This window comes from Piliocolobus tephrosceles, chromosome 1, assembly GCF_002776525.5.
Source record: "Piliocolobus tephrosceles isolate RC106 chromosome 1, ASM277652v3, whole genome shotgun sequence".
Classification (NCBI taxonomy): Eukaryota; Metazoa; Chordata; class Mammalia; order Primates; family Cercopithecidae; genus Piliocolobus; species Piliocolobus tephrosceles.
In genome coordinates, this window is record NC_045434.1 from 111,141,970 (window position 1) to 111,167,693 (window position 25,724).

At 41.2% G+C, this 25,724-nt stretch overlaps 1 protein-coding gene across 1 annotated transcript in view; it reads right to left on the bottom strand.

The window, feature by feature from the left end:
• Window positions 1–6,379: 6,379 nt before the first annotated feature.
• Window positions 6,380–25,724, bottom strand: part of AHCYL1 (adenosylhomocysteinase like 1) — a 40,690-nt gene continuing 21,345 nt past the window's right edge. The window contains exons 2-17 of the mRNA XM_023232515.1: window positions 21,090–21,201; window positions 18,879–19,022; window positions 17,773–17,873; window positions 17,231–17,333; window positions 15,323–15,417; window positions 14,650–14,756; window positions 13,675–13,791; window positions 13,394–13,457; window positions 12,543–12,631; window positions 12,104–12,174; window positions 11,650–11,744; window positions 11,467–11,565; window positions 10,997–11,065; window positions 10,490–10,568; window positions 9,246–9,366; window positions 6,380–8,436 (exon numbers count right to left, since the gene is read on the bottom strand). Of these exons, the coding sequence (XP_023088283.1) occupies window positions 8,430–8,436; window positions 9,246–9,366; window positions 10,490–10,568; window positions 10,997–11,065; window positions 11,467–11,565; window positions 11,650–11,744; window positions 12,104–12,174; window positions 12,543–12,631; window positions 13,394–13,457; window positions 13,675–13,791; window positions 14,650–14,756; window positions 15,323–15,417; window positions 17,231–17,333; window positions 17,773–17,873; window positions 18,879–19,022; window positions 21,090–21,201 (1,473 nt within the window). The 3' untranslated portion in view covers window positions 6,380–8,429. The remainder of the gene's footprint in view (window positions 8,437–9,245; window positions 9,367–10,489; window positions 10,569–10,996; window positions 11,066–11,466; window positions 11,566–11,649; window positions 11,745–12,103; window positions 12,175–12,542; window positions 12,632–13,393; window positions 13,458–13,674; window positions 13,792–14,649; window positions 14,757–15,322; window positions 15,418–17,230; window positions 17,334–17,772; window positions 17,874–18,878; window positions 19,023–21,089; window positions 21,202–25,724) is intronic.

Below are 25,724 nucleotides of genomic sequence, written 5' to 3' on the forward strand. Positions count from 1 at the left end.
GGAGTCTCGCTCTGCCGCCCTGGCTGGAGTGCAGTGGCCGGATCTCAGCTCACTGCAAGCTCCGCCTCCCAGGTTTACGCCATTCTCCTGCCTCAGCCTCCCGAGTAGCTGGGACTACAGGCACCCGCCACCTCACCCGGCTAGGTTTTTTTTTTTTTTTTTTTTTGTATTTTTTAGTAGAGACAGTGTTTCACCATGTTAGCCAGAATGGTCTTGATCTCCTGACCTCGTGATCCGCCCGCCTCGGCCTCCCAAAGTGCTGGGATTACAGACTTGAGCCACCGTGCCCGGCCCTCAATTTCAAAATATAGGAGTTTCAGAGAAAGATTTTCAGACCTGTATTTTATTATCCTTTCTTGGCAGGAGACCCTGACAACCAGAGCACATGAGAAAACGCGCCATCTGGTGGTTGTAGTGGAGAACCACGCCACAAGATAGCCTGGAGGAAGAAAGGCCTGGATCCAAGACAAGTACCCTCAGGGCCACAACCCAGAACAATTCCTTCTGGAGGACATTATAAAATGTCTTCAAAGTCCGGGCGGGGTGGCTCACGCCTGTAATCTCAGCACTTTGGGAGACCGAGGCGGGCGGATCACGAGGTCAGGAGATGGAGACCATCCTGGCTAACACAGTGAAACCCCGTCTCTACTAAAAAATACAAAAAAAAAAAAAGCCAGGGGTGGCGGTGCGTGCCTGTGGTCCCAGCTACTCCGGAGGCTGAGGCAGGTGAATTGCTTGAACCTGGGAGGTGGAGGTTGCAGTGAGCCGAGATTGCACCACTGCACTCCAGCTTGGGCAACAGAGTGAGACTTCTCAAAAAATAAATAAATGAAATAAAATGTCTTCAAGGGCTGCCTGTGTGGACAGATGAGATGTTACTTCAGCTTAATAAGTTACTATTCAATGTATTAACGTAACAAAAACATGACTTAAGCTTTTTGAAGTTCAGTTTATAGGCCAGGCGCGGTGGCTTGCACCTGTAATCCCAGCACTTTGGAAAGTCAAGGCAGGTAGATCACTTGAGGTCAGGAGTTCAAGATTATCCTGGCCAAGATGGTGAAACCCCATCTTTACTGAAAATACAAAATCTTACACGGGAGTGGTGGTACATGCCTGTAGTTCCAGCTACTCAGGAGGCTGAGATGGGAGCATCGCTTGAACCCAGGAGGCAGCAGTTGCAGTGAACCGAGATCATGCCACTGCACTCCAGCCTGGACAACAGAGTGAGACTCCCTCTCAAAAGAAAAAAAAGAAAAAAAAAGTTCAGCTTATAAATCTTATTGTAAAAACCTAGCAAATATTAATGACTTCTAAGGGATTTTGAATATCCCACTTAAAAACTTAAATTCCTTTAAACCTTTTCAAATATGTTTATACATTTAATATATTGTTACCTTTTGTCGATGGGCACAAAATACAAACAAAATAAAAGCAAACAAAATACTATTCTTTCTTTTCTTTTCCTTCTTTCCTTTTCTTTTTTTTTTTCCATTTGAGACAGAGTTTTCGCTCTTGTCGCCCAGGCTGGAGTGCAGTGGCACAATCTTGGCTCACTGCGACCTCCGCTTCCCGGGTTCAAGCGATTTTCCTGACTCAGCCTCCCAAGTAGCTGGGATTACAGGCACATGCCACCGCACTCGACTAATTTTTTGTGGTTTTAGTAGAATCGGGGTTTCACCATGTTAGCCAGGCTGGTCTCAAACTCCTGACCTCAGGTGATCTGCCCACCTCGGCCTCCCAAAGTGCTGGGGTTACAGGCATGAGCCACACGCCTGGCCAAAATACTATTCTTAAAAGTTCTGATACTGTGTACTTGTATGTTTCCAATACATAGTATAAATTTCCAATACTGTATGTGAAATTGGTTGCAACTTAAAATTGCAAGTTTAAATTGATTATTGAAGTACATATTTCTAAATTGCAATAACAATTACCTTCCCAAGCACTATCTGAGTTGCTTTATCAGTTTGTGAGATTTCCTAATCCTAAAGTGAATCCTGGCCAGGATGCGGGTGAATTTAGCATCTGCAACCTAGACTGGAAAACTCTTTGTTCGATATCCTTTTCTTTCATGTTCTTTCTCTGTTTCTGCTCTCACACAGAGATCCCCCTTCTTACCTAACAGATTGCAAATCAAATGCTTTCTGATACATCTTTACCTTTATACCTAACACAACTTTTATACCTAGGATCAGAAAACTTTCTGTAAAGGGCCAGATAGTAAGCATTTTGGGTTTTGTAAGACATTTGTTTGCACCTATTCAGCTTTACCACTGTGGCACGAAAGTAGCCATAGACATTTCATAAATGAATGAGTGTGGCTATGTATTAAAGTTCCATTTATGGACACTAAAATTTGAATCTTATATAAGTTTCACATGTCACAAAATATTAGTGTTTTTTTTCAACTGTGTAAAAATGTAAAAACCATTCTTAGCTTGTGAACTACACAAACACAAGCAGTAGGCCAGTTTGGCCGGTGGGAGAGCTATAGTTTTGCCAACCATTGCCCTAACCCCGTGTTTCATACCCATTAGCAGAGAAGTACAGATGTTAATTCTTCTTTTACATTCTTTCAAAATTTACAAATTTCTCTAGAAATGTCCTGAATTCAGAAGTTATTTGGTGGGGAAGACTTTGTTCAGTATCCATAACCAAGGAACACTCTGGAGTAGTTTCTTGCAACCCCACTCGTCCCTTTTTTTTTTTTTTTTTTTTTTGAGACAGGGTCTCACTCTTCTACCCAGGCTGGAGTGCAGTGGCGTGATCAGGGTTACACTGCAGCCTTGACTTCCTGGGCTCAAGCAATCTTCCCATCTCAGCCCTCAAAGTTGTTGGGACTACAGGTGTGCACCACCACACCCAGCTAATTTTTTGAATGAGTCTCACTAATGTTGCGTAGACTGGTCTCAAACTCCTGAGCTCAAGCAATCCTCCCACTCTGGCCTTGCAACATGCTGGGATTACAGGAGAAAGCCACTGTACCGGCCTCCGGTTTCTTGTCGAACCCTCTGGTCTGTGTATTACTTTAGTGGTGACATATTGCCAGTGAAATACTTTTTTTGTATAGACATGTAAAATACTGTTTTTCTGTTGATTTTATTTTCCTTTACTAATCCAAAAGCCTTCACCTTTATTTTTGGTCTAAGATGTCCCTAAATAGAGCATAATTGATTTTTAAAGTTTTCTCAATCAAGCTGGTCGGACTTTTTGATCTTCAAATTCTCATTGAACAAAATTTTAACTCTGAAATAATCAAACTAACAAAAAAGTAGCAAGTATATTACAAATAATTTTTTCCAGACCCATCCGAAAGTGAATTGTTGACTTGATAATCCATCACTTCTAATACTTTAGTGTTGATTTCCTACGAACAAGCATTCTATATAACCACAGATCAGCCATTAACATTTGGAAATTAACAGATATTACTATCGCCTCATCCTCCAAGCTCTTTCAAGTTTTATCAGTTGTCCCAATAAAGTCCTTTATATCTTTATATAGCAAAATGAACAAGTTCAGGATAGCATTTAGTTGTTGTATTAGTCTCCTGCAGTTCTTTAGTCATTCTTTGACTTTGATACCTTAGAAGAGCCAGTCCTTTTGTAAAATGTCCTTCAATATGGATTTGTCATAGAAGGGATGCTGTGTTCTTCTCAATGCAACCTATCAAGTGGCAAAGATCTAGATTTGTCCCATTACTGAGGTTCATTTCTTTCCGTTGATTAAGGTGGTCTGCCAGACTTCACTACTGTGAAGCTACTCTTTTCCCCATTATTGTATTTAAGAAATACTTTATGGAAGGCTGCTTTGAAAGTATATATAGGCTGGGCACGGTGGCTCACACCTGTAATCCCAGCACTTTGGGAGGCCAAGGCGGGTGGATCACATGAGGTTAGGAGTTGAAGACCAGCCTGGCCAACATGGTGAAACCCCATCTCTACTAAAAATACAAAAATGAGCCAGGTGTGGTGGTGGGAGCCTGTAATCCCAGCTACTCGGGAGGCTGGGGCACAAGAATCGCTTGAATCCAGAAGGCAGAGATTGCAGTGAGCCAAGATCACGCCATTCATTGCATTCCACCCTGGGCGACAGAGCGAGCCTCCATCTCAAAAATAAATAAATAAATAGAATAAAAGAAAATATGTATATATACCATTCCTCATTAAACTTCTATTTACTTATTCAGTCATTCATTTCTATTAGCAGAGTCATAGTTTTCTATTTTGTTCAATGGGTTACAAGTCATTACTATTCTGATGCTCAGATTGTCTCAGATTTACCCCATGTAAATCCCTTAAAGCTGGCTTATGTATTCTTTTTTAAGCCCTTCCTTGCTTTCTGGCTTATCTTGTACTTTTTTTGCTCTGCCATGGAATCAATCATTTCTCCAGTGAGTCCTGGCTCCTTTCAGTGGAGAATGTAGTGCCTAGACAGATTTCAAAGGATGCCTTGGAGAGTTTTGAGTTCCAGGCAGAGAACTGCCACAGGGGCAGGGCTACTGCGGAGTTCCCACTAGGGCAATGCCTAGTGGACCTATGGAAGCAAGGTGACCTCAAGAACCCAGAACAAACTCCAGCCTGGGAGAGCTGCAGACATGAGACTCCAACCTGCGAGTTGTCACATGGGCTGCACCCAGCAAAGCTTTTGGAGCCCAAACCCCATCCCAGTGTGTCCAGAGGTAGGGCATGGAGTCAGATTATTCTGAAGCGGTAAGATTTAACATGTGACCTGTTGGATTTTAGATTCGACTGGAATCTGTTACTCCTTTTTTCTTTCCGATTTCTCCCTTTTGGAATAAGAATGTTCCCTATGCCTACCCCGCCATTGTCTTTTGGAAGTACCTAACTCATTTGATTTTACAGGTTCACAGATGGAGAACAATTTGTCTCAGGATGAATCGTATCTTTTTTTTTTTTTTAAGATGGAGTCTCACTCTGTTGCCCAGGCTGGAGTGCAGTGGTACCATCTCAGCTCACTCACTGCAAACTCCCAGTTTCAAGCGATGCTCCTGTCTCAGCCCCTGAGTAGCTAGGATTATGGGCACCTACCACCAGGCCCGGCTAATTTTTGTATTTTTAGTAGAGACAGGGTTTGGCCATGTTGGCCAGGCTGGTCTCGAACTCCTGACCTCAGGTGATCCACCCGCTTCAGCCTCCCCAAGTGCTGGGATTACAGGTGTGAGCCACCGTGTCTGGCCTTGGATGAATTGTATCTTGAGTCTCACCTGTATCTGATTTAAATGAGACTCTAGACTTCTGAGTTGGTGCTGGAATGTGTTAAGACTTGAAGGGGTATTGAGATGGATGGAATGTATTTTGCATATAAGGAGGACATGAATTTGGGAGGCCAGGGATGGAATGCTGTGATCTGAATGTGTCCCTCAAAATTCATCTGTTGAAGCTTAATTGCCAATGTGATAGTATCAAGACGTAGGGCCTTTAGGAGCTCTGTCCTCAAGAATGGGTTGAATGACCTTAAAAAAGGACGGAGGGAAATAGGTAGGTCCTTTTTGCCCTTCTACTTTCTGCTATATTAGGATGCATAAGAGGCACCATCTTGGAAGCAGAGAGCAGCCCTCTTCAGACACCAAATCTGCCAACGACTTGACCTTGGACTTCCCAGCCTCCAGAACTGTGAGAATATCAATTTCTGTTCTGTATAAATTTACTCAGTCTCAGGATTTGGGTGGAGCAGCAGCAACTGACCAAGACAAATACTTTGTTACATCAGAAGACACTAGCCAGTAATCCCAGCACTTTGGGAGGCGGAGGCGGGAGGATCACTTGAGCCCAGGAGTTTGAGATCAGCTTGGACTTCATGATGAAACTCCATCTTTACCAAAAATACAAAAAATTAGCTGAGACTGTGGTCCCAGCTACCTGGGAGGTTGAGGTGGGAGGATCACTTGAGCCCGGGAGGCAGAAGTTGCAGTAAGCTGAGATCAAGCCACTGTACTCCAAGCTGGGTGACAGAGTGAGACCTTATCTCAAAAAAAAAAAAAAAAAAAAAAAGACACTGAGACCACTGCAGAAATGGATACAGGTGTGGGAGGAGGCTGAAGCTTACGTAACTTTGGGGGCATTCTTTAGAAATTAGGTCTTAGAAGGAACTATGCAAATGAGGAGCCCTGAGGCTTAAGCAGCAAGTCTGCTTCCTGAAGGAAGTTAGCAGCGAAAGTACCCAGGCCCGGTGCTTGGCACAGAGCAGGCATAGAAAACTTCAGATATTACTGAAGAATCCTGTATCCAGCCTCTACATATTAGGCCCTCAACACATCTCTATTAAATGCTGCTGACCTATAACTTGTCACACCCTAGAAAACAGGTTCTGATGAAGTTTTGCTGTTCAACAAAGAATGACACATACAGACTGACAATAAGGTCTTATCATTTTAATCGATTTTAATGATTATTGCTAATCTGCAAGGATTAATATTGCATTCATTAAAAATCATTCAATACAAAATGAACTTGTTCCTCCCAAGTTGCTCTCCACATGCTCCCTCTGATGCCAGACTTTTTTTTACAGTGTCCTTTGTTACATGGCTTGACAGACAGAGCCCTTACCTATTATTCCTATGGACACGGTAATAGATATGGGATCAGGGGGCAGGCCAGAGGGCAGGTGAATGTGGGTCCCTTCCCTCCAGCAGGGCTGATGTGATGGACACACTGTTGGCCAGGTTACCTCCCCTAACAGATGTGGTGTTCTGATTGGCTGGTTAAGTGCCTGAGGAAAATGGGCCTTAACTGTTAACATCTACAGAGAAGAAAGCATGGTCACACTGGCAAGGAGTGAGAAGGGACTGGGTGGGAGAAAATGGGAGAGGAAAGGGAAAAAACTTTTGGCAAGGCAATTGTCCCCTGCTAAGAAGCTGCAGGGTGAAAGCTTTCCTTTCTTCTATTTTTGTTTTTAATGTCTGTCTCTCTGATCAGTGGAAAAGTGAAAATTTCTAGTATCTAGCACTAATGTATGACCCAGCTTTGAAGGATCACAAGCTAGAACAAGTTGAGGATTTAAAATCCTGGATAATTATATACTTAAAGCTCATGAGCATAAAGCTCATTTGACCATGCAGAAATGCTGGGAAGCAGGGTGCATGGCATGGGAATATATCTCCCTGATCTTTGACAGAGCCTCTCTGGAGATTCTTTCAGAGCATGAGCCAGGATGTACTGACTACTTTCTTCACACATCAACTGCCCTTTAAGATCTCAGTTCATAAACTTTTTGTGGTATGTAGCAATCAAAAGTCATATTACTTCTGTAAAACTAACATTATATAGGGTGTATAGTCCCAGACAAATTATATGAAGCTAGATATTTCTTGCCCTGGCCCAATTTATCATTCCTCCTCCTGCCCACACCTACCTCCCTTTAAATATTTTAGGTTGCAGAAGCACAGCTGACCAGAAATTTGCTCTTAAAGATAAATCCTAAAGATAGAACTCAGTGCTTTTTATACTGAGCAATGGCTCAAGAAATTTGCCTTCAGCACAAGCTGTATGGGACAGAGCTGACAGAATTTGCTGTTATGGCTCCAGTTCACTGATGCTATAAACTATAGGCTAGAAACAGAGGGACTTAAAAGGGCTTGAGACTAGCACTTCTCTAGACTCAGCACCCTTAGCTCCAAAGGTTCGAAAGAGAAATTGGTAACAACTAACCACTGAAGTTGTTCCTCAGCATTAACACTAAAAATTCTCCTGAATTTTCCTGTTTTTTTTTTTTTTTTTGGACAACAGAAATAAATCCTAGAGGACAAAGTTAAACTCAATAGGGTCTAGTTAAAAACTAGAAAAATGAGAAAGTCTGGTGGGAGTAGAGGAAGGGCTGTACTATAAATCCAAGTGGGCCTCCTGGTCTTAACAAGCAATGCTCATTATATACATCTCTGAACCAGACATACCACCTTTACACAGGAAACAGGGCTTGGAATTTCTAAGGGAAATTAACATGCACCACCTACACCTAACCTACCTGCCGGGTAGGTACCATCCCTGCTTCTCTGAAGAAGTGAAAGAGCACTGATTTCAGCAGCTAAGAAATGGGCTCTTTTAAGGCGATTTAGACATTGCAGATTGTTCCACAGAGAAGGTACCTTAGCATTTCCTGTTAATAAGGTACCTAATTAAGACTAAAGTCCCCAGAAATGGTAAAGAAAGAATCACCTTTCTGGGATGGGAGAGTAAAATCCTTCTTTAGTGACTAGGGTGAGGAACCCTGAACTTCTATTTCATCTAAAGAGCCATGAAGCAAGTTCCTGTGTGGTCTGCAGAACTTGGATAATGAGATGAAAAAACAAGAATGAAATTATAGGAAAAAAATCAAGAGGAAAGGAATAAGAAGAAAATAAAAGTTATCTTAAAAAATATTTCTTTTAGAGTGTGTGGTTCATGTGGACTGGTCCTTGGTAATATGGTCCATTAGTATCTGTAAAGAGAGAGAGTGATTGGTTAACACTTATATGTCTTCCATATGAGAGTTCCAAGAGAACAATCGGAAACAGAGCACCTTCTCCAGGGCCCCTCCCCAGCCTGGGTGGGATCCCTGCAGTCATGCCCCAGGGCACCATTCTCCCTTGTTCTTCCACAGGGTCTCTAACAATGCCATTTCTGGTGTTACCACTTGTTCCCAGGAATAAGTCAGTGTTTTTCAACTCTGACTAAACATTACAATAATCTGGGGAGGTTTTACAAAATAATGTTTTGTAAATTTGGTCCCATCGCAGACCAAATATATCAGAATCTCTTGGGGTGAGGCCCAGGCTCCAAAATTTCAAAAAAAACCCGAACTCCCTTACATCTACGACAATTTCTCTATCTACCTTGTTAATTGGAACAGGTGTTTTTTTAAGACAGAGTCTCACTCCATCACCCAGGCTGGAGTGCAGTGGTGTGATCCTGGCTTACTGCAACCTCTGCCTCCCGGGTTCAAGTGATTCTCGTGCCTCAGCTACCTGAGTAACTGGGATTACAGGTGCCTGCCACCATGCCTGGCTAAGAGATAGGGCTTCGCCATGTTGGCCAGGGTGGTCTTGAACTCCTGACCTCATGGTCCACCTGCCTAGACCTCTCAAAGTGCTGGGATTACAGGTATGAGCCACCGTGCCTGGCCTGGAACAGATTTCTTGTACTCTTCAAAATCAGGTACAACATTTGATCTTTATGTCAGAAACAGGCTAGCCTGCTTGGTTTAATACTGGGAAAAAGAGCTTTTCACTTGCTTCTCCCCAGGTTTACCTGTAATAATTAGGTTTGAATGGCCCATTTTTGTTGAGTCCCAGATATTTTGCTTGGTCATCTGTCAGCTCTGTAAGGTGGGCATCAAATGATGGCAGGTGCAAGCTGGCAACGTATTCATCTAGGAAGAGCAAAGTGGCAGGAGAGCACACTCCTTTTCAAAATGTCTCTCAGGTTATAACTTCCTATTTTCATTTGAAGCTTTTTTAAGAAAGCAGACAAGGGATGGAATACTCTAAAAGAATCCACAACTTGAAATACTTGCTTAATTAAAAAAAACCTCAAGGCTGCCTTTCTGGGCAGGGTGCTTCTCTCAGCACATCTCAAGTGAGTTCAGAAAAGCCACTTACCAGGGTAACAAAAGGGAGTGGGCTTTTACCTCTCTATCCTCCTCTGGCAAAGCAGGGGCCTTCCCTCCAGTGGCCAACATGTCACATGCTACTCCTACCTTCCTGCAGCAACCTCCTTAACTAGATTAAATTATAGTCAAATTAGCAATCAAAGTGGACACCAGTAAGCTAGAAAGAGCCTGTGTCAATAACACTCATTTAGGATAAGATCCATGGATCTTAGGATAAAATCTTAGGATCATGAATTTCCAAGGTAGTTGGCACAAAATTATTACTTTTCCATAGATAAGCTTCCCTTTTATAATTATACACTTAAAAAAAAAAAAAGGTCTGAAGTAAGCTATTGGAGGAGAGGAGAGCAAGAAGTATTTTAGCGTTAAGAAGTAAGGAATTTGGGCTAGCCAAGGAGATATGGGAGATGGGTACCACCGTGCAGAAAGGTAAAGGACTACAGATGATGTACTATGTCACTTTAACACAGCATGGGTTGCTTACAAGACATTGGATAGTTTGCATATCCTCACAGATAATGGACAATAAAACCTGTGTTTCTTTCAATTTGGTCCAAGGCTGTATGTACTTAGCTGCACTGGGAAGTTTACTGAACTTAATAAGGCTACTTAGAGTAACAACATCTACCCTAAACCATTGTGTTAAGCACTGTTACTCATTAGCTGGGATTCTCACACAATTCTACAATGTATGTAGTATTATTCTCATTTTACCAATCAAGAAACTGAGGATCATGGAGATTAGAACTTGTCCTGAGGTCAAACAACCAGTAAGCACAAGAACAGGAATTGGAACTCTGACTCTAAATCCAGTGCCTTTCATGGCAGTCATTTTACCAAACTATGCAGCTGTCTGCATAGGATTCCACTGTTTTTCACTCACCCATTTTCTTAGGAAGCAAGTATACATCCTGCTTGTATCGTCCCTCAGGTGCATTATAGAGTTCTATCAGTGCCAAAGCCTAAGGTGGGAAAAGAAGGCCAGAAAACATAAAAATATTTGTTAGACAGGTACATAAAAATAAAACCAGGTTTAATAGCATTTGGGTAAGTACTACAGTGATCTACCATAGTGACAGCACCTAGGACTTTGCCTATACTAAAGGGCAGCACACATCCTGAGAGGATTTGTTGTTTTTGTTTAGTTCCTGACAAAAGAACAAATCAAATAAAACTAAGCTGGAACATTATATTCTCAACTAAACAGCCAATTCAACAAATACTGACTAGTGACCCTTTTCTATACTTGAGAATACCTAAGTCTCAACAATTTATTACATAAAAAAAGAATAGGATGATGAGAACATAGTACAGTACACCCTCACTGGAAATGATCTACGCCCAGTTCCACAAATTGCAGTGCAGTGTAAGCAGGCATTTTGCTACATACCTGTGTTGTGGCTGTGATGGACAGAACAAAGGTGGGAACTGTGGAGCAGCTCAAATTGAGTAGACGACCCTGGAAAGGTAAGAGAGAGCCCTGGGATGAGCTCTGTCTCAGATTCCAATGGCATACAAGTCAAGCCAAAGCGGGAGAAGACTTTACACCCCTCTAGACTCAGCTGGAAGAGGAAGAATTACAGTTCCAGATCAGGACTCTAGGCTTTTTCCTATTTTCTGCAAATCCATCTGAGTCTGAAAGGTTAAAGAATCAGCTGTGGTTAGGAAATAGTGTTACTTAGTAATGAGATTTTTTTAAGTGGTTTTATTTTGGGGACCAGATAATTTGTGAAATATATCTCTCTCCAAAGATAAAATTCAGGGAAACACAGGCCCAATATTTGTTCCCCCCCGCCACCCCCACCATGGATCTAACTACTCTGCTTGTGCTGCTCTGCCAGAGTCCTTTTCTGTGTGTACCTCTGCCAGGAGGACAACTCGTTTGCCATCTGGCCAGATGACATGGTCCACCTGAGAACGTACTCGTTCCCACGTCAGCTCTGGAGTGCGGAGGCTGGTCTGAAAGGAAGAAAGCACAGTTGACTATGGTTATTAATGAAAGGTAGTAGAGAAATGCCTGGCAACAAATGAGACAAGCCTTACCACATCGATTTCCGTGTTGGAATGGCCCATATTGCATACGATACAACTGTTTTTCATGCGATCCAAGTGCTCCCGTGTCACTACATTCTTATTTCCTAAAAGTAAAGATGGGTGGCTAAGGAAAGAGATGCTGGGCAACAGAGGTACCAGCTGGCTTTCAGGTAGAACATAGGAGACAGGAGGAGGCTTGCTGGCATTAAAGGACATGTACACATTCTGAGAGAAGACATACATAACCACTCCTTAGGCTACCTGGTCTTCAGATCAAGCAGTATAAAAAGTTACCAGGGAAAAAAGTTTTTTACTCTGGAAAACATGTTAAGATTCTGATAGCTTATTCTAGTTCTGAGATCTTTATACTGAACAGAGGTCTCACCTCCTTTGTATGAAAGTCACTCAGACTACTTTTAAGATTTAGCCTCTGAATAAACACTCCACTATGCAAGTTATTTACCTGTGCAAGTTATTACGACATCGACTTGCCGGATGACTTCATTTAGCTTTACCACCCTGAACCCATCCATGCTAGAAGAAAAGAAAGGAACATTATGAGTAAAGCAAGAAGGCAGTGGGAGGCGGGGGAGATGGTCATGAAATGAGACAAGATCCCCTTCTAAAGTTGGATCCAGTGCCACCTCACAGGAATGGTGAGTGATAAGCTGTGCTCAACTATATACACTGGCCTCTTCAGAGTCCCTAAGACTCCATCCAGGAAGGAAAACTGCCAAGAGGCTCTAAGAGAGCCCTAGGGTTAGAGTGAGAAGAACAGAGCAGTCCTAGCCTTCTCTTCCCCTAGGTGATTTCTGCAAAAATGATTAATATACTCAATTATGAACTCTCAGTAACATAAAGTACCTACGGTTAATCTAATAGTATTATCACTCTGTTCTTACCAAGCCTGCAGAGCACAGATGGGGTCGATTTCGGTAATGTAGACAATTGCTCCAAGAGCTTTGAGAGCAGCACAGCAGCCCTTGCCTACCTGCAGAACAAAAGAAAGGTCAAGTCATTAGGTTCATTACACCATGGATATTTCAGGTAGGTAGGTTATTTGTGAGACAGGAATTAACCTTCATGAAATAGCCCGTCATCTGATGAGCAACTGCACAGACGCTCCAATCCCAAGCAGAACAGAAACAGATCCAGATTACATTGTGAACCTCAGTTAGAGAGGTAATTTAGCAGACATGTCATAGGAAGGACTGGGCTTTGCACAGCAGTTTTCATTAGAGAAACAAGACTAAGCAAAAGCAACTTACTCTAAGCAACCTCTAATTTCTTATTCTTACTTGACACGAATCTACCCAAGGATAGCCTCGTAGCTCAGGAACTTCTGTGGGTCATTGCTGAAGACAACAAAATCTGTGACCTATTCCAGTTTGGAGATATTCAACTGTATGCCATTTCAGATTCCACCCTTAATTCTACTGCAAGTCACTTGTGGGGGCTAAAATGCTACACATTCATTTGAATTAAGTCTCATTAAAGGTTATTGTTATAATTGGGGAAAATGATACTGGTATCTATTCCACAAAACAAAATGGTAAAATCTGAAAACTCAATTCATTTTGTATGTTTCTGCTCATCAATCTGAATAAAAGACTTTTGCTATTGTTTGAGATACATTATCTAAAAAAATTTAAACCTTGAATCAGTGACTCTAGATTGACAGCATAAGCCTCCTTCACCAACTATTTCTAATAAGTACACAAAAAGAAAGAGACACTGAGACCCAGCTATTTACCTCACCATAGCCACACACCACCACTTGTTTCCCACCAAACATCACATCTGTGGTCCTCTTCAGGCTGTGGAAACAGACAAGGACTTAACTCAAATGTTAACAGCTCAAACTCAGTTCCTCTTCACAGTTAAAAGTGTGGGCCAAAGCGCTTGAGAATACCAATTGGAAGCTGGCAGAGCTCAGTATGAAATGGTCCCTCTAATAAACTTTTAAAGCCAAAGGAAGACCAGGGGACAAGACCAGAGTCCCTAGAAATTTGAATATATATACATTCAACCTACCCATCCAAAATGGATTCTCGGCAGCAGTACAAGTTATCAAACTTCTGTTTGGTAACAGAATCATTGACGTTCATGGCCGGAACACAGAGCTTCCCAGCTTTGGAGAGCTGATATAGCCTAAAGGGAGAAGAGGTCACAAAAACAAACAAAAACCAAGTTAGCTGGCACAACATAATATGTGGCAAAATCTGCCTAATTCTCTTCAAGTTCCATGCTGCCCTTCCCAGTCTCATTTATTGCCCAAGGATATTAGAAAACATGATTATTTCCTTGTCATCCCTCCACACTTCTTTTCATTTTCTTCTCCCTTTACCCCTTATTTGGAAGAAAAAAAAAAAGCCTTTCAATTGAAGAAATGTACTTCTCTTCCCTTTATAGGGAGTGTTATTTCCTTTGATCATTTTTTCCTTTGATCATTCCTTTGAGCATTTTTCAATAGAAACCAATGCCTACTTCTGATAAACAAAGACTATCAATGATTCTGATATGGTTCCGTGTGTGTGTGTGTGTGTGTGTGAGAGAGAGAGAGTAAGCATGCGCAATGTGCCCCCAAGAAACACTCTTTTAGATATCTTTTCAGTATTCCGACAAGCCAAGAATATTTTGCCCAGTTTTACTTTTTGTAGTGTGTGTAACATATAGTTTTACAATAGGATTGTTTTTCATATTTCAAATATAAAATAATACAATATTGAATACAGTTTTTCAAGATACACTTATTCCCTACCCGCCCCTCAACACTAGTTGAGAATCACTCAGTGGAGTAAATGGGAGAGAAAAATGTATGAACTAGAACCTGAAATAACTTCCTTCTAGGATCAACTTGATTTTTCAAAAGTAAAAACTCAAAAGTTTTATCTGATGAAGATATTCCCATTTAGTTATAAGTCTGAAACACAGTCCTAAAGCCTAACAGAGACCAGAAGAGTTTGCTGAGGCAAGGACACAAGGGGCAGCTACTCCAGAATCTGTTACCTGTGAACACCAGTCACGCTCTCTTCCACAATGCCTCGGATCTTCTTAAACACGTTTGGATACTTCTTATAAACCCAGTGGGTTAAGTCTCCCCCATCATCCAGGATCTATAGAACAGCCAGAAGACTTCTATGGGCATTCAGGCTGCTAGGGCTGGGGGGAACTTTGAACCCACTTTCTGTACTAATAAGAGAGCCCTGTATGTTTTGGAAGAGCACTCCTCAGAGCTCCTTAGAGCAGGCTTAGATAGTGGAAATACAGTCAAATTTGTTGGTGTAAAATGGTTAAAAGGATTCCTTGGTTTGTTTTAGGCTACAGTGATGAGTATTAAGCCAATCACAGACTCATTTTTAGTCTAGAGTCTTGAAATATATAGCCCCTTTGAATACAAAAAGAGAACTGGGGCAGAAGGAAAGAAAGCAGAATCCTACTCCAAAGAAGCACCACTATTTCGTTCTGGTGTGTCTGAGCCATGTGTTCAGCTAGTCTTACCCTTCCCCCACCTTTCCATTCAGTACTCAGACCCATTCTGAATAGGTATCAAGCTAAACACTTTAGCAACAAAGTCAGTGCATAACACCAAACATCCAAAACATATTTAGGGAACCATGCTTTGAGGGAAAAAAAGGAAATAAATCTATTGTCAAAGTGTAGGATGTATAAGCATTATTACCATGTTGGCCTGCCACCCATCCATGTTCACACAGCGGTCAATACACCACCAGAAGTCATCTTCTGACTCGCCCTTCCAAGCGAACACTGCAACTCCTGTAGAGACAGAAATGAATCAGCTGCCCGCCTCCTTTGAGGAATGTCCTGTACCAAATCACTTTCTGAGATCCATGTGAAGAGAAAAAGGCAAAAGAAACAATTTCAGAAAGGAAAATATTAGAGCCAAAAGTCAAAGAATCACTTTTGCTTCAGAAATTAATTATGTTAAGAAATTAAAGAATTTTTGTTTTAAAAGTATTTTGGAACCTTAAAGTGTTCCTTTCTTTGGGGTAATTTTATACTGAGAAGGAGATAAAATGAAGTGGGAATTAATACAAAATTGTTAACTGGAGCATTACTGATATTAGTAAACATCTTGAAACAATCTAAATGTTCACCATTAGGAAAATAGTGAAGTAAAATCACACAGCCATATGAATGAGTATTACAAATGATGCTGTCAAACTTTTCAGTGACATGGAAAACTACGTCTGAAAATACTATATTTAGGTTATAAAACTGTATACATATTAGAATTTATTTCATCCATGTAAAGTAGAAAAAAGGAAAAAGAAAAAAATTCATCAAATACTCTATGTAGTGGGATTGTAGGTTTTTTGGGAACTTCCTAAATTTTTTGCAGTAAACACTTATTAGAAAAGAATAAACAAAAAACCCCAAAAGTATTATAAAGTTACTTTCTGAGGTTCTTAGAAAGAGGAGAGGTCCGGCTGGGTGCAGTGTCTCATGCCTGTAATCCCAGCACTTTGGGAGGCCAAGGCAGGCAGATCACTTGAGGTCAGGAGTTCGAGACCAGCCTGGCCAACATGGTGAAACCCCATGTCTACTACAAACACAAAAATTAGCTGGGTGTGGTGGCGTGCATCTGCAATCCCAGCTACTCAGGAGGCTGAGGCACGAGAATCACTTGAATCCAGGAGGCAGGGGTTGCAGTTAGCCAAGACTGCACCACTGCACTCCAGCCTGGGCAACAGAGTAAGACTCCATCTTGAGAAAGAAAGAGAAAGAGAAAGAGAAAGAGAAAGGGGGGGGGGGGAGAAAGATGAGAGGTCCTCAAAGAAACTTCACGGTGATTTTCTTCTGAACATTTGAATAATAAAAATTATTATTACTATTATTGTTATTAATTTTTGAGATGGAGTTTCACTCTGTCGCCCAGGCTGCAGTGCAGTGGCATGATCTCGGATCACTGCAGTCTCTACCTCCCGGGTTCAAGTGATTCTCCTACCTCAGCCTCCTGAGTAGCTGAAATTACAGGCGCACACCACCATTCCCGGCTAACTTTTGTATTTTCAGTATAGGTGGGGTTTTAGCATGTTGGCCAGGCTGGTCTTAAACTCCTGGCCTCAAGTGATCTGCCCGCCTCGTCCTCCCAAAGTGCTGGGATTACAGGCATGGGCCACCAGGCCTGGCCTGAATAATAAAAAATTATTTTGTTTAATTAAACTCATGAATAGCTCATATATTCAATGCCATACTGAATACCAAATTATTTAATGCACTATCAATATAAAAGGTACTTCCTACTTGTGCTCTCTCACAAAACTGATGGCACGTATACAGTTTAACATTCTTCCTTGTTCAACCAACACCAGAACTGTGCATGTCCCCATGCCATTAGATTATTTTCAAAGGTCATTTTTAATGACTACATAATATTCCACCATGGATATACATCTTAATTTTATTATCCACATTCTTCCTGTTGAGGTTTTTATCATCACCAATTTTACAGCCTCTAGACATATATGACATTGTAATGACAATTTTGATACATAAAAGTTATATGTTTGGATAACTATTTTGGGGCAAATTTGGTAAAAAAAACAAAAACAAAAACTGAACTTACCAGCCTCAGCCAGTGCTGCAGCTACTTCATTCTGAGTTGAGTAGATGTTACAAGCAGACCAGCGGCACTGAGCCCCCAGAGCACAGAGTGTCTCAATCAACACCTGTGTAGAGGTACAGGAAGACAGGGTGAGGAAGAGAAGGGCCCCCCAGGAGTGGAGAGCAAGCCTCAGCAAGATAACAATACCTATCAACTCTGCACCAACAGGCGCTACACTGGGAAGTTACAAAGGGGTGTACTGCAGCCATGTGGTGCACTGGTGTTTAACTTTACATAAAACGTAGGTTTCTAAAAGTCTTAATAACATTTTATAACAATCATATATTTGCAAATCTAGACTTTCCTAGGTCAAGTTTGCTGAAAGTGGGTTTATACATACAAAAAAAAAAACCTGGAAAACCCCATTATTGTGTAACAGGGAGATCCTACTAATAGTTAGCATTTGGAGGTTGGTGAATTAGGAAGGAAAAGTGAAACAAAAAAAAAAACTGATTTCTTTCTTCCCCTTATCAGAAGTCCCTCTTTTCTTCCAACAAACTCACCGCTGTCTGGGCTGTGATGTGTGTACAGCCCACTATTTTAGCACCAGCCAAGGGCTTCTCCCCCTGAGCACGTTTCCTGAGTGAAATCAGAGCAGACATGTCTGTGAAAGAACAGAGGATTTGAGCTAGGTCTGCACTAGCAGTATCATCAGTTCCTGCCCCAGGGCTGGTCTGGATCTGTTGAGATACAGTGAGATGAGACAGAAAAACTTTAAGCCTATTTTCATGATGACTGGCAGCTTCAACAGCACAGTAATAGTGGAGAGCGGTCATGCAACCACTTGGAGTTTCTCTCTTCCTCTACTGCTTCAGCTTTATACACAGAGGACTGAACAGAGAATGAAGTAAATCCTTAAAACTGATTAAAATGAAGGGTAAGTCTCATTATCCATTTGGGAAGAGAGGAAAGTAGTTAAGGCATTGGCTAATAGATCCCTATATATAAAGTCATCAGACCAGAAAGACTGTACCCTCAGCTGAAATCACTAACTTCTGTTTTTCTATGCTGTCTTACCGTATCCTGTCAGTCTGTTTGGTTTCTCTACTCTCTCTCAGTAAAGAACATGCCTTCAATGTGTAAACAACACAAGAGTAAAGAGGACCTTACTGGGAGTGGCTGGGGTAGGGAAACCAAGATTTAACTGTTTGTCAGTCACTTTTACTCTGCTCCAGCAGAGGGTGCTCAGGACCAAACAAGACGCTAGGTCACCACATCCTTAGCTTAAAACCCTTCCTCATCAGCTATTTCTGGGCAATCTGGGTCTCTGGCATTGGCAGCTATAGTAAGATCCCATATAACCAACCACCAAGTAGTGATCTAGGACTTGCCAATTCTGCCATGTAGATCTTTGAATACGGTGGTGGGGTGGGGTGTGGAGGAAAACAGAAACTACTCTGTGTGTCATCACCACATGCTGAGAACAGAAGGAAGAGAGAACAAGAATCCTGAGACTCAAGTTCCATAGAGAGAGAAGTTTATCCGGAAGCCCATACTACTTTCTTCCCAGTATACTTTCAAGTCAGCTTTCAAGTCTTAAGTTGTTTGTGGATTCTGATGGCCAACAAGAGGGTCGTTTCTCTTCCCCTAAACCACTCCCTTTCTTTACCTTGCTCTGCAATCTCAATCTCCCGGCGTCCAAATTCTGCCTGCTTGATGTTCTTCACACAGAAATTGCTGCTGCCCTTGGAGTTGGTTTGCTGCTTCTCTCGGGGAGAAACCTCGTCATCAGAGCTATCTGTGTAGGATGCAGCTAGAGCCAGGAAAGAAAAAAACAAGGATAGAAAAACCTCAGTGGCCCCAACTCTACAGAGCGCAGTCCCCAAGGGACTTTCATTTAAGTCAAGGGAACACTGTTAATTGGAGTTACCTTTTATAACCCTCCAACTTCTGCTCCTCTAGGTTCTACTTGGTGGTATGAATGAAAATGTTGTGGATGCTTCTGTGTTGCAGCTCTTTCACCCACCCTAACAATATTATCCCATTAGTGCCTGTGATAAGGGACCACTGATTCTAAACCTGTACCAGCTATAGTAATCCCAGCTAATAGAGATACCTGGTCCCATCTAGATTGGAACCAGACCTGGCAAAAACAGAAGAACAATTTAGGGCAGATAAGGAACGGTATTTCTGTAGATTACTGGTTCTCAAATTCAAGCATCTGTCAGGATCACATGGAAGGTTTGTTAAAACATATATTGCTAGACCCCATGGCCAGTTTCCCATTTGGCAGGTATGGGGTGGCACTTAAGAATTAGTATTTTCAACAAGTTACCAGGTGTTGCTGATGCTATAGTCAGAGGACCATGCTTTGAGAACCATGGATATAGACAAAAGTGATTAGATAGTCTTACAAGGGATTTTACACTAAGTTGTGCTCAAGAAATAGAGAAAGAAAGAAATGGCACAAAAGGCAAGCAGCTCTGGTTCTATTGATAGCCCTGGGAAAGTCTGTCAAAATGACCAACTTAAAAAGCGGTTTCACATAAGAGCCAAAAATACCACTTATCCGACAGATATGCAAGAGGATATACAACAATCATTCCTTACCTCTCAAATCACTTTTTTCCTCTCTGAATTGAGTATTTTCCTCATCACAGTTTCTAGTATACCTGGACTCTCTCACTGACTGACTTCTATATACAGGTCCTCCTCCGGTCCAGCTAACACGAATACTACTAAAGCTTATCTTCCCCATGATGACAATTTGACCGTATCACTAAGCTTTTTAAAAGGCTCTAAATACATTTCTGTAACATGGCCATCAAGATCTTTGAAGACTTTTTAAAAGCCTTCTTCAGTCGTTTTATCGTTCTTCCTCTCATAACTCAATTTTTCACAATTAATTTTTCTTCTTTCTTGGCTACAATTAGCCTGCTTGTCACACACCACTTTTTATCTGTCACTCCAAGATCACATATAATGGCTTTTCATTTATGTTAATCCTTAATGTTAGTAATACAATGTAAAAGGTATTCTGGCAAAGGACAATGAATGGCTTTTGGGACCAATATCTCTGCTGACATTAATAGCAATCTGTAACCTCTTAAGCTTTTAACAATGAGTCTTCACTTAAACAACAACAAAGTTGTATTGGATGCCCCATTAGATGTCCCTAATGTTTTCTCCTATATTCAGCTGCCAAGATTCTATATTCTTTTCCATGCTAATTTTCTAATACATACTCTGTAGTTGGGAAGGACACAACACGAAACACAAAAAGACTTTATTTATAGAGAGTTAAGACAGGAGGAGAGAACTACAAAGAAACAGAGCTGGAGTCACATTATAATAGTCTGAATCTTTCCTACTCCAGAGGCTAACAGGGAGGATATTTCAACAGAAGGAATAACCTAATAAATAAAAGAAGCCTAGATACTAATTTTATTGTTACAATCTAAGCAGTCTTGGGGACAAGAAAGAAAGAGATAGGTGGCGGGATATATTTCATACAAAGAAATCGTGCTTCAAAATGCACTTCTTTTTTAAGGCCAATTCTGTCAGCCAAAATAGCATTGATTTCTTCCCTTTGAAATGCGGGTGGATCAATGTGGGAATGGGAACTAGCCCAGTCCTACCAACTGGCCACCGGCCACAGACCACACACATAGACAGCCAGGGGAAAGAAAGTCTCGAGTCGACAGAAGCTTCCCCAGCTACTTGCCTGGCTGCAGAACATTCCCAGTGCCCAGCCACTAAGACTTTTCAGCACAAAGGTGGGCAGTCATAACATGAAGTATTTTCAGATTGCTAAGTGAACACCACTGGTAGCAAACAGGGAAGAGAGATTAGAGAGGACATAGAGTTCATTCACACCTACCTGAACTGTAGCTGTCAGTGGAGGACTGTGAAATAGAGCGAGACAAAGATCTTCGGCCAGTTTTGGTGGGGAATTTGGTGAATTCCTGCATGTCATCAGCAAACTGGATTTGCTATATAAAAGGAAGACAAAAAGTTGAAAACTTGTAAGGAAAATCAGTGAAATGTTTTCTTTTTGTAAGGTTATACATTGCCTTTCCTAAAAGCCAGTGTTATCACATGGCTCCTACAAGGCCAGCAACTTTCCCATCAGAAATGGGGGAAGGCCAAGGCTCCCAAAACGTCAATCACTGTCTCCTCCCAATTGTTTCTGCAGGATTTGGGAGGCGGGGCTAAGGTTAAGACCCAACTTCTTTTAGTATTTGTCCAATTTTACAAATCTTTCTCACATTCTATCAAGTTTTTTTTTCCCTCTTATAACCCTGACAGATTAAACTCTTTAACCCTTCTTCCCAAATCTTTCAGAAAACAGAATCTCATAGTGCTATTGGGGTTTTTTTGGTTTTTGTTTTCAGAACATTCTCTTGTAGCACATTCCTAAAGTTGGCAATGGTCTTGCTTTCTGAAAGAATTACAGAGATGCCTAGAAATGGTGATGGGCATTAGGGTGCCAATACTCAGAGCCCAACCATATGTCTATACTTCACAAAGCCAATGTAGTATCTCCAAAACCTTCTATTGTAGTAAAAGTTTAAAACACCAGAATATAATTATAAAGAGAAATTGAAAAACCCACACACACTATAGTAAAATCTAACTCATTAGGACTAATTTGAAGGAAAGAGAAAATAAGGACTTGGTAAACTTTGCATTAAAAACTTCCTTAAATGGGCCAGGCGCGGTGGCTCACGCCTATAATCCCAGCACTTTGGGAGGTCAAGGCGGGTAGATCACGAGGTCAGGAGATGGAGACCAGCTTGGCCGAGATGGTGAAACCCCGTCTCTACTAAAAATACAAAAATTAGCTGGGCTTGGTGGCAGGCACCTGTAATCCCAGCTACTTGGGAGGCTGAGGCAGGGAATTGCTTGAACCTGGGAGGCGGTGGTTGCAGTAAGCTGAGATCGTGCCACTGCACTCCAGCCTGGGTGACAGAGCAAGACTCGATCTCAAACAATAACGACGACAACAACAACAAAAACAAACAAACTTCCTTAAATGAAATAAGTCAGAACCAGATAATTATTTGAAGAATACTTGGAAAACTGGCTCTAATCAATAGCAAATAGCTTGCAACTGATACTATTTATAGATTTATAAAGTGTGTAACACTTTTATTATATGGTTTAAACCTTCCTCCTGAACTCCTGTTTAAACTCTGATAAACCCTTTCTTCAAAATAAAATAAACTTCACCATCCTGAAATAAGCAGGATGGTTTGAGAATGTGAACTGAGGTTCGGTCCACAATCTGACTAAATCTGAAAAGGTTCCCATAGAGAATCCATTAAGCTAAGTCTTTAGCAAATACTCGGGAAGTGTAAATGACTACAGATTAAAATCTTCTCTGTATAATACTGGCAACATGGTTATAGCCTTAAAGCCAGGAACAGTAAACTACCCGTTAGTTACAGCTACAAAAGCTTCACCTCCTCTTTCACATGTACCCTTCAGCTAGGCGAGCACCAGATTGCAGTGTAGGAATCAGGTTTAAGTGGGCAGCCTAGGCATAAGCAGCTAATATAAACAAATTGAAAACGGAATTAGCAGGACTCCACAGGTAATAAGGCAGTAATTAAGGGAACACAGGTTTGTGTTTGCAACTTTCTAGCTAGCATGGTTTACAGCAAGAATGAAAGCAGAGACCAGCCATGTAGTAACAGCCATGGATACTATGAGTAGTAGGCCTAAGATAAAACCCTCGGGGTACTTCTATTTAAAACTTATCCTAGTTCAGTATCCAGCTGGGCAAGTTTTTTTCTTTAGCCTACTCTGTGAAATAAGGAGGTGACAGAGGACAGATCCTGTTTAATTAAATCTAAGGACAGATCCTAAAGGCATGGAAGGGAATGAGCTACCTATGCTGGCACTTAGCCCAGGGTCTTAAACATGTGGGAAGGCATTCAATGAATATCTGTAGAAGGAGTGATCCTTTCAAAATCCTTTCTTATGTTTCCACACAATTAGGATTCAAAAAAGGAAAGGAAGAAAAAAATACTTTCTTGTGTAAAATAAATCAATCAAGTTTCAAAGATAAATAAAAAAGTAAATAAAGACTCAAGTCAAACCACATATACTGCACCAGAGCTTAACAAATACCTTTATATATCCAAAGCAGCTTTTTTAGTTTAGGTGCTAAAATTTTAACGACAAATAGCTTAAACATCAAAAGCACAACTATCTTTCCAAAAAATATATATATACTCATTGAGGTGGCCACAGGTCAGCATTTGCCCTTCTAGATAGGATTCCTCACTGCATGTTCACATGATTTCTGCTGTCAGCAAAGCTAGTTTCACTGAAGAAATTAATCCAGGACCAAGGTAATGACTTCCAATTCAATATGCTGTTATTTTGGTGATGGCAAAAAATACAGTCACGAGACCATCAAACCCTCTTAACACTCTCCAGAGGCAGCCCTTCCTCCACCAGCCTCCCTGCTGCCGGCATAATGCAGACTATTCTATTCGGAAGCTGCTCTCCCCTCTGCTATGATTCCTTCCTCTGTTCGCCTTTTTTCAAAGGGTTCTGGGCATGTTCCCAGATACCAGGTACATGGAGGGTGAGGGTGGGGGAGGGAACTGCAATAACGCTTGCAGTTTTTTAGATAGAGAGGTGGCTGTGGCAAGAGAGAAATGTTTTTCTTCAGCAACTTAAAAACTGAATAGTCATAATTTCCCCTTATATTAATAAAGCTCATCAGTAGCCTAAAGCTAAGCAAAATCCTTCCCATCTAAAAATACTGGACTATGTTGCAAGCAGCTTAGCAGCTTACTAACCAGTGCAGTGCCCCTACCTCCCCATCTCTCAAAAAATGAATATGGTCCGTATTTGAAGTGGGTAGAATGTTAACTCAAGCCATGGCAAGGATGAATGAGTTGTGTATTCTTGCAGCTGTTTGACATTCTCACCACTTATAAGGTGTCCCAGCAATACAAAGATGCATGAATACCTGGTCTTCTCTTACACCCCAAATTACATGCTGAAGAGAATCTGTGTTACAATTGATGCTGTGGAATACCTCTGCTCTGACAGTTTCCTCCAGACCTGTTAGCTCCACTGGTTATCTTCACATCTACTAGCTCTGTTTTCTCTTGGTGAACTACCTCCTGGAGCATTGTTCACCCTCACACTGTAAATATAAACACTGCTGCCAAAAGCAACTTTTGGATATCACAAGTTTTGTCTCCAGATCTCAACAACAGCCTTCTGATTGGGTTGGACTCACTGCATTTAAGGCAAATATGATAATCTGGGCAAGACGAAAAGACTACAAAGCTGTTCTGTTTCTATTAATTCCTATCATTATAATTTCTTCCAAACATTAAATCTTAATTGCTGTGCTTTCATCTTTCTTCAAATCTACCATCTACAAGGAATACCACACCTAAATAAAAAGTAGGATTGGGAAGAGAAGGAATGGAAAGGAAATAAAGTGGTTGAAATGCAGAAAGTATCTTTAAGTAAAAAGTCTTATGTTAAAGAACGATGTTATGCTTGAGCACTCACCACCCCGTAAACAGCCTTACCCACAACTGAACAAGCACACCAGTGTTCCATTCTTACACTAAGAGCATATTTATGAAAGGCTAGAAGGTCAGATTGACCCATTCTTCAAATAGCACACCCAAATACAGAAGTCTACTTGCTGCGTCTTAAAAACCCAATTAAATATCAGGCCAGTTTAACATGCTATTTAAAGCACCTCTTCAAATAGCTTAGCAGGTACAATGGTTGACTTTCTTCCATTTGATACTGAGAATGGTAAAGAAAAGCTCTACCAAACAAATAATTTGGGGTATATCCACTACCTAGTGGGAAGTCTGCTGACAAAGTGAGCTGAAAGAATTGTGCAGACCTTACCAAGGAAAGGGTAGCAGACACAATCCAAAAAAGTTACACACCTCAAGAGAAGAAAAATCGTATGCTATCTATTTAGTTGATCCTAATTGATATATATATATTTTTACCATTAGAAGCTGAGTTTACTTTCACAAACACACATCCTATATTCTTAGAAGTTAAATAGCCCAGCTACACTCCTTCCCAGGGCCCACCCAGTTTTGCCTGCTATCTCCTGAATGAGAAAGAATTAACAGCTACCAGAATTCCACTACAACATTTTAGCCAAGAAATGGTGATCAGGATAATATCTGTGGTGCATTATATTCTTTAATCATCACATTTGCTAGGCACCAACTAAGTATCCAGTGCTACTCCAGGAAAGTTCTATGCAAGGAAACATGGTCCCTTAAAATCTGCAGACATGTTTTGACCCACAGTATAGTAACATAAGTGGCTTTGCCATGGAATTTCACTGCTCCATGAGGAACATGCCAGATATTATAGTCTTCATAGCCTTATCTGGATATTGTTTAACCTAGGTTTGACTTAGACATCTTGTCAAATTTGTTATTTCAAATGCCAATCTAATAGCTTTTAATTTCCTCAGAAAGGTTTCTTCCTAAGGGTAAAGAAC